Source organism: Salmo trutta, chromosome 7 (assembly GCF_901001165.1).
Source record: "Salmo trutta chromosome 7, fSalTru1.1, whole genome shotgun sequence".
Lineage (NCBI taxonomy): Eukaryota > Metazoa > Chordata > Actinopteri > Salmoniformes > Salmonidae > Salmo > Salmo trutta.
This window is the reverse complement of record NC_042963.1, coordinates 44218406-44227891: the sequence shown is the minus strand read 5'-3', so window position 1 is coordinate 44227891 and position 9486 is coordinate 44218406. Positions and strand designations below refer to the sequence as shown.

The following is a 9486-nucleotide window of genomic DNA, read 5'->3' as shown; positions in this document are numbered from 1 at the left end:
AGTGACTTACAGTAGTGAATACATACATATCATACATTTAATTTTCATTTCATGCATTTTTTTGTTTTGTACTGGCCCCCCGTGGGAATCGAACCCACAACCCTGGCGTTGTACACACCATGCTCTACCAACTGAGCCACAGGGAAGGCACAATAGAACCCTCTGTGGAAATGGGTTCTACAGCACCTGCACACACATACACACAAACATATTTTAAATACTTTATTTGAATCCACAAATCACATTAGAGTTGAAGGATTCAAACAATTCAAATGACAGATACAGTATCTTGACACTTAGGGATACAGAAAGCACCTTCTCCAGACAGATAGGCTGCCCATGACAGAACAGTACCTCGCTAACTCCTTTGGCTTTGTCCTATGCAGGCATGCAATCTGAAGGCCACGTACAGTACTGTCAGCCTATGTACATGGCCGAGACTCCCTGATATCAGCACCACAAGTTAGCACTGATAGCCAAGGCTGTTAGCACTGATAACCAAGGTTGTTTTTTTTTACCCCGTTTTCTCCCCAATTTCGTGGTATCCAATTGGTAGTTACAGTCTTGTCTCATCGCTGCAACTCCCATACGGACTCGGGAGAGGCGAAGGTCGAGAACCGTGCGTCCTCCGAAATACAACCTACCTACCTGCTTCTTGACACGATGCCCACTTAACCCGGAAGCCAGCCGCACCAATGTGTCAGAGGAAACACTGTGCATCTGGCAACCGTGTTTGCGTGCACTGTGCCCGGCCCGGAGTCACTAGTGAACGATGGAACAAGGACATCCCTGCCGGCCAAACCCTCCCCTAACCCAAACGAATCTGGGATAATTATACGCCGCCCCATGGGTCTCCCGTTCGCGGCTAGCTGCGACAGAGCCTGGACTCGAACCCAGAATCTCTAGTTAGCACTGATAACCAAGGCTGTAAGCACTGATAACCAAGGCTTCTCGATAAAGTAGAATGTAGACCTTTAGGAAAGTAAGGTTCATGGAAAAAACAAAAAACTCATAGCAGAGGCTGGAGAATGAAAAGCATATTTTCCTAGAAATGTATGACATTTTTCAAGTTAATACCTTTAGAAAAGTTATTTCTTTGTTACCTTACATGTTGAATAGCTAGGGAACATGAAAAAAGCCTTCATTTGCTCATTTACTTATTTTACAACCAGCTGACATTTACAGTCCTTTCCCCTAATTAGCTTAGCAACTAAAGGTCAGACATGGTGCTTTACAAAGTGACAAATCAATGCTGGGATTACTGTGCAATTCAGAGAGGGAACAGAGTTGTGTTTTTTAAAATATTTGTTAACCATTCTTTATCCATGTAAGTCCATTGAGAACAACAACATTTAATTGAAGGCCTTGTCAAGAGGCTTTAAACACAGCAATAAGTTACCAACATTTTACATAGATTACAAACTGGGTTCTAAAGAATAAACTATTGGTGAAAGCATGAATCATAGCAAAATATAAACATTTTAGCTTTAGGGATAAAGAACATAAGAATGATGTAGACTGTAACAAAAAGACAAAGTGTCAGGTGATCAAAGCTCTACTTGAAGACTTAACATTGAAAGTATCCTTCATCACACTGAATATCCACGACTGAGCATTTAATAACAACAAACCTTGAATGATTGATTTACCACAATGTCTGTGTTTGTATTGCTTGTTCCATCACTTGCTCTGCAGGAAACGATAGGACGCTCTGTAATGCGAGGACAATAGTGGGGGGTGGGTAGGCAGAACGGAGATTCCTGTGAGTGTGCATTGAGAAATAATTGAGTGCCGTCAAAGCCATTCATTCAAGACCTTGACGAGCGCAGCTCAGTAATTCAGCACCACAGTCTAGTGAACAGCGCACAACGAAGGACAGCGAATGCCAGTGGATGGATTCAAACAGTGGCACAATATTTCCACACTTTATATTCAAACTAAAGTAATACTTCAGAGCAAAACTTAGTTGGATAAAGCTTTTCTCCACTCTCCGCTTGCGTGATGCTGGTGTAGGCAAAAAGTGCTCTTTGGGATGACTGTCTGCTCCCGGCACGGGGGATCGGGGTCTAGATAGGCGTTAGGAGTGGTGTGGAGCTGCGGAAGAGCCCCTCCATTCAGAAGGATGCTGGTGGGAAATGCCTGGAGACAGAGAGGACGAGATTTGTCGAAAGGCTCTAGAACTGCTCTCGGATCTATGTTCTAGGGGCGAAGTGCAAAACGACAATTGTGTGGATTTCATATACCATTTTCGAGATCTTGCCAGACCGAGATACTCAGACTCAGGTATGTTGTGCAATAATGTGAAATACAACATATTGATTTAGCTATAACAATTTTAAGATAGATTTTGTACAGGATGGTGATATTCTTAAATTTTTAGTCATCCACACTTTTGAAAAGAACGTTATAATAGCAAATACGGCGGTTTTAAAACATTTTACAAGACACTTTTTCCAGTGAAAAGTGAGGTCTAGAAACATGTTGCACAATAGTCTACATCAATATTATCCAGAACTGGATAGCAGTCTATAGTGCATTCCCTTTTAAACAATGTAAACTACTTAGGCAAATGGCATACACTTAGGCAAGTGACTTCTCTGGTTAAATAAATAATACCAAATAATTATAATATCCTACAAGAGGTTGCCTGTGTTCATCAAGGCGTCTACAGCAGCACAAAAGGAACGTTTTATTTGTGTGTGTTTTGACAGAGGGGATCGGAGCCCCACCCATTTACCATTGCCCAGATAACATAATGCTTTGAAGTTCTTGCTCACTGGCTCACACAACCATCCAGTGGCAGCAGCACTCTAAATTATTCTAAGTGTGTTATATTCTAAAGGTTAATTTGACTGTTTATTTATTTCAGCTGTATATTGACTTTGACAACTAAATTACCTTTAAGTGACAAATAGTGATGATTGATCAAATGGAAATGTTGTTCGTACCTCAGTGTGTGGTGGTTGGACTATCAAGTCACAGACCAGAGTGGTATGTGAGGTCTCTTGTTACAGTGGGTTAGCTACTGGGCTTGACTGATGCGTTTATTAAACATGTTACAAATTCCATTAAACATGCATGATCCTACAGAAGTTCTGCTAACAGATCTTTTCCCGGTTAACTCTGTGACCTATTTACTGCAGGTTGCTCCACATGAGCAACGTTTTATAGATGTAAAACTACTAGTTTTGACCCTCCCATGTTGCCATCCATATCTGAATAATAGAGGACCACTATGAAACTTGATGCTTTGGTTTTGGTCAGGCCCACTTGAGGAGACAGTCTAATCTGGTCTGGACAGTTACAAATGGGATTTTTAGTAGGAAAATAAGTGGCCATAAAGCTACATAAACTGCTGGTATGAAATGCCTACGAGCAATGGACAGATGAGAAAAGTCCATATCATATCCTCTGGTAATGCAATAAAAAGCTTATTTACATCCAAATCCATCAAGGACAGAGATGAGGTTAAGGAAACTTCTCTTTCCGTGTTTCTCACACAATCTTCTCGCGCTAAACAAAGCCTCTCTCTGTGGCAGTGGGATAGCATTGTCAGTAACCAGTAGCTTTCTGTGGATCCAACAGTCTGTTACCGCAGCCCTTCTAGGTGAAAAGCAATCAATCGGTTCTAAAGGTCCCTCTCTCTCTAGTCTCTCAATCCCCCATATCAAAATGACCTCTCACCTTTGCAATTGTGACTTATTGACATAATATTGGTGGTGCTGCTGCTGTAGGTTTATTGAACCATGACAGTCAGTGTGCTTCCCTAGAGGAACTAGACAACAGTTTAATGAAAGGCCACAACCTGGACTTCCCCTCTCTATGGATGAGTAGCAGACTAATATAAACAACACAATGGGTCTAATAGGAGAGCCAATATGACCCACTGCCTGCAGGCCTGTATGGTGTAGGAGTCTTCTTTAATGAGACCACAAGGGGGCAGCTTGGACCCTCAGAGGGCCATTTATCGCCAAAGTATCTCAACTTCATGAAAATCTAAACTTTAGTAGATCAAAACCTACTGAGTGTTGTGGATGTGTACGGATCTGTGAGGACAATGAATATTATCAAACATTATATAGAACTAATTTGATCATTCAGTGATGAAATCCCTACACTCTTTAATAAAAGGTGCTATCTAGATCCAAAAAGAGTTCTTCGGCTGTCCCCATAGGAGAAAACTTTGAAGAACCCCTTTTGGTTCTAGGTAGAACCCATTTGGCTCCAGGTAGAACCCTTTCCAAAGAGGGTTGTACATGGAACCAAAAAGAGTTCTTCCTGTATCCAAAAAGCGTTCTCCTATAGGGACAGCCGCAGAACCCTTTTGGAACCCCTTTTTCCATGAGTGTAGCTTCTTAGGAACATGTTTATGTTCATGCCTGTCTCCTGTTTCTGTAGTGTGAGGCAGCTTGATGTACAAGCACACCCCCTGGACAGGAAGCTTTTCTATCACAGGGCCTTACCCTCAATCTATTTCCATAATGCTGAGTGCCAAGCAGAGAGGCACTTGGTCCCATTTTTACAGTCCTTTGTATGTCTCAACACGGGATCGAACTCCCAACCTTCTAATCTCAGGGCCCACAAGGCCACTGAGTTGGTCTCCGTCTTCCGCATTCGTCCTGCATAAAACTTCACATCACAGTGGTTCTCAATCTAATCTTTCTTGCTATAGCCCATGTAATGTTAGTGATTATCCAACATTTCTTCATCAAAATCTCAGGATTAAATCAGAGGTTTGTCAGCTTGATTGTTACTTTAGCACCCACTGAATACAATAACTGAATGGGTTTGATGCAGCATCCATGTGAAGTGCAAAAGTATCAGTAATAATTGATAAATCAGTAAACATGTATTCCCTAGTCCCTGACAGCAGGAGATACACTCGGAGGCCACTGTTTTGGTAAAAGGCTGAGGGATGGGGCTGGAGTAGCTTCCCTGGAGGTATTACAATGCAAGACTAGGGCTGGAGAAATGTAGCCACTTTTAAATTCATAGACAGAGCTATGGATGCAAGAACTGAGCCTCCATGATGTAAAAAAATACCGTTTTAACTATGTTTTGAGGCTGTGCAATGTTTGTTTACATTTACGTTGTTTAACTCTTCCTTTATGTTCCAGGTCAAATTGACCCAGAACAGAAATTCTATTTTACATAACTTTTTGCACTATGACCCTTCATCTACCCTTCTCAAACTGGTAAAACAATTAATAAATAAATGAATACAAAATTAGTGACATACATGATGTTCTGAGTAAATTTGACCCCTGCAATTTGACCGCCGCAATTTTACCTTGGCCTTGTTCTACCGTCGTTAACCTTGGTCTAGAAACAAGCTGCTTTCTGTGATGAGCAACACTTCATCTGAAGTCAATTTGACCTTGACCTCAACCTTTGACCTTTATGCTAGAGACAAATGATCTTCTGTGCAATAAAGATCTATCCATGATGATCACAAGGATATAAGTATGTTTTCCCTGTGATGTTCAGAGGCCGAGGGGACAGTGGCCTGAAGTTTGGCAAATAAATAGTAAAAAATGTCATGAATGTCATAAAATGTCATAATTTGATTGATTTATGACTTTGGTACAGTAATCAAACATTTGGCTCTACGTTTTTAACAGTTGGGTCTATCAACTCAGGGAAAAAGGCATATGAAAGAAGACAATCTCAGCTACTGGAAAATATGTTTTGGGATATATTTCTACTATATTTATAATCTTTATGTACTTACATTACTTACTATACGGGCCAAATTGACCCCGAACCCAAAATAAGGGAAGGGTTAAAACATTGGCGTAAAACAGACTCATATTTTGGTTACAGCAGTTGAAATAAGCACATGATGCATTTAAGTCATATTCTTCAAGAATCAGTGAGTACATTCATTTATAAGTCCAAAAATGCATGTAGCAACTCCAGAATCCCTGTTTAAATCCATCCTGCAACTCTTTTTGAAGATCAACACCAATCATGCATGTGAAATATTTGTTTGATCATCAGACAACCTTGGCCAACAGCTCCTCTCGCTTGTTGTGTTTCGTACAATTGTATCATCAAAGAGAAAGTTAGGCACAGTCAACACAGGTCACCGGGAGTGAAGTCTCTTAGCGAAGATGAAACATCTATTTAAACATTTTGCATTGTTTAAAAAAGATATGCAATACTTCTGTTATAGTCCCCAATACAGTATTTCTCAAGACTGTTGGTGCCTTTACATTTGATTGTTTTTACACACATCATTTATAAGCAGGGGTTGGAACCGGTTCAAGGAACAGAACCAGAAACCATAAAATAAAAAATAGGAACAGAACCTGAACCAAGAACAAAAGTGATCGATACTGTTCCGGAACAGAAAAAGCATGGGAACTGGTTAATAATGTTATTTTACATTCCAGGGATTTTTTTTATTAAAACACAAAGCGCCTATGCAAAGCCCTGACTTTGTCACTCAGAAACTTATTCCAGTGTCTTCATGCCTGACAGCTGAAAATCTTTGCCAGTGTGTGTGTAGGCTACCTGACCCTTCCCATGCCCCTCCCCCTTCCTCAGAAGCATAGTCTGGGGGAGGGGGGGGGGTATTTTTGTAATAATAATGTATATTCTTTCTGTTTTTGCTCAATCTGATTGGGAGGGCATGGGGAACCAGGCCCACCCATGCCTACACCCCTGGTGCCGCTCTGCACACACAAGCTTGTTAGTTAGCTAGCTAGCTCTGGTCTAGCTCTCGTCAGCTCTAGGTGGCATTATGTGTAATGTAATGGAACTGAGAGTCATGATAAAGGGCTAGCTCTGGTCCAATGTTAGTTAAGCCAACTCAAAGACATTCAAAGTTCCTTCATAGAAGCACTCCTCTGTAGGTACAATTCTGTGGACCTAATCCAGATAATGCATGTCATAACAACAAGATGCCCAGTGCGTCATGCACAGTGCTCTCCTCACCCACGAATTTCAGTTGCATCTCTCATCCTACACTACACTTGTCTGTCCACTGCATGTAGATAGCCTGCCCCACTCCATAGAAACCTGCTCTATCCATTGGTGAAGTAATTTAATGTCGAGCTATGATTTCAGAGGTTTAAAAATTAACAGAAAAGAACAATATAAACGTACTTTTTGGGGGTTTGAACCTGTTCGGGAACTTTATTTTTCTGGTTGGAAAGGTGGAACTGAACAAAATAAATTATGGTTCTGTTCAGAACAAAACGATTGGTAAATCATTTTGGTTCCAACACCTGTATTGAAATATGTGAGAAAATGTGTGATTCCATAAACTGTCGGACACTAATTTGTTGGTTAGCAGACATACTGTAAATAAATAATCTTTCACACATTCTTTGACAGACTGTGGAGCTTGAATTGTAGGAGTGTTCTTTGAAATTTTAACCTTGGCTTCTTTTTAAAAGCTGTTTTCACACGTTGCTCTCATAGCCTGTCTGAGCTTCTGCCTGTCTGAAATGGAACACAGGATATATTATGCTTACAGTGTGAAATATCAGAGAGGTTCAATTCATTTATATGGATAGACCCTATCAAGGTCACCACATGTTGTTCCACCATAATTTGTTCTCTAATCCACAGTATGAGCAAACACAACCATAGCAGGGCTGCCTAATTAGTACATTATATCCCCTACACAGCACATTGAATATACATAGTCCTATACATACTGGATATACAATTATAAAAAACACGTGAAACGTGAAATCAGCATGTCTACACATTTGGTGTGTGTGCGTGTGCGTGTGCGTGTCGATGTGCGTGGGAGTGCTAGTGTTGGGTGGTTGATTAATACAATATTAATAATTAAAATAATTAAGCCAGTGCTAATTAAACATGTCAGTCAATGTTCCTTTGAGAAAGTTTTAACTTTAACCCTGGGTCGTGTTTGTAATGAATTGAGCTGCAGATTTAATTAGAGGCAGTGGTATTTAGAGCTCATTATATTGATTGCACCTTGTCAGTTTTAGGATAGGAAGACCAGATTTGTCCCAGGAGGGCTGGGAGTTTGGTGGGACAACAACTTTCATACATTCAATTAGCAAGGGAAGGAGCAATTCTGCTTCCAAACTCCTCATAAAGTGTCCTTGATTTCTTCTCTTTTTAGAACAGCAAAATTTAGATATACCAAAGCTTGTCAAAATAGCAGACAACCAGATGAGTGAATCCTCAAAATCTGGTCCCACAATGTCTGGGCATGCCATCTCTCGGTGGCTTAGTGCAGAAGCCCCAGTTGGTCTCCAGTGCAGTATGTGGGCCAGCCCAATGAGCCCATGGATCCCTGGCTGCACACTGTGAATGTTTACTGCAGAGCTGCAAAGCCCAACCAGGATGGAGTGGTGGGAGGAATAACTCAACACCAAATGAGGCTCCATTTCCCTCCACTGCTCTAGATAATCAAAGGGAAGTACGGCCGAGAGACAGTGTACACGTACAGATCTGATTGGAAGCTATGGCAGTTGCAGGACACTGACAGGGGCTTATTCACTATGGACCAAAAGCCCTCGGTGTCTGTATAGCCTGATTCACAATGACTGGGGAGGGGAGACATTACATTAACATTTTAGTAGACACTCTTATCCAGAGCGACAGTAGTGAGTTCATACATTTTCTCGTACTGGTCCCCCATGGAAATCGAACCCACAAACCCTGGCGTTGCAAGCACCAGACAAAAGCCTATCTCAGACAAAAGCCTGTTCCCATTCACTGTCTGTGAGAGGCCATTTGAGATGGGAGGACTTACTGATGAGTTAATGTTGACTGAGCAGTACTCTATAACCTGCTAAAACCCATCGGAGTTTTTCATCCCTTGCTAATGGATACAATTGCATCCAGAGGACAATGTCCATCAAATTGTCCTTACGTCTTTCCTTACAGTGATGTTCATGATAAAGTACACATTTTTGTGCAATAGCAAGATGAGGAAAACATTGAGACATATAAAGAAAAGTTAATAGCATAAATAATATGTTGATATCAATACAAAAAATATATTTGTACTATCCCCTGACTTGCCCTAATTCCATCTCTCACAATGGTTCTGTCGGTCCAGATGTTTCGGTGAGCCTGCTGTCACTGTTGGTGACCACCTGTGGCCTGGCTCTTTTCGGGGTCTCACTCTTCTTTTCATGGAAGCTGTGCTGGGTGCCATGGTGCGACCGTGGCCTTCCCGAGGGCTTGAAGGATGGCCAAGGGGACCAGCAGCCAGTCCTGATGGAGATGGATGGGGTGGAGAATGAGTACAGCGAGGACTGTGTCAAGGAGCCCTCAGGCCTTTTAGCACCAGAGTCAGCCATGAAGATCAGCCACACGTCCCCAGACATCCCCCTGGAGGTCCAGTCCAAGCCCAAGGAGAACCACATCCGCCACATTGCCCGCGTGCAGCGCCAGATCACCGAACCCACCTCTTCTGTCCGGTCAGCCCCACAACACAGAAACAATAACAAGGCAATTCAACTAACCCTGTTGCATTAGGTCTATAGATAGCTA

General features: G+C 41.7%; 1 protein-coding gene across 1 annotated transcript in view; it reads left to right on the top strand.

Annotated features, from left to right (window-relative positions):
* Positions 1 to 1284: 1284 nt before the first annotated feature.
* syt9b (synaptotagmin IXb) overlaps positions 1285 to 9486 on the top strand; it is a 29077-nt gene continuing 20875 nt past the window's right edge. The window contains exons 1-2 of the mRNA XM_029759055.1: positions 1285 to 2283; positions 9050 to 9413. Of these exons, the coding sequence (XP_029614915.1) occupies positions 2136 to 2283; positions 9050 to 9413 (512 nt within the window). The 5' untranslated portion in view covers positions 1285 to 2135. The remainder of the gene's footprint in view (positions 2284 to 9049; positions 9414 to 9486) is intronic.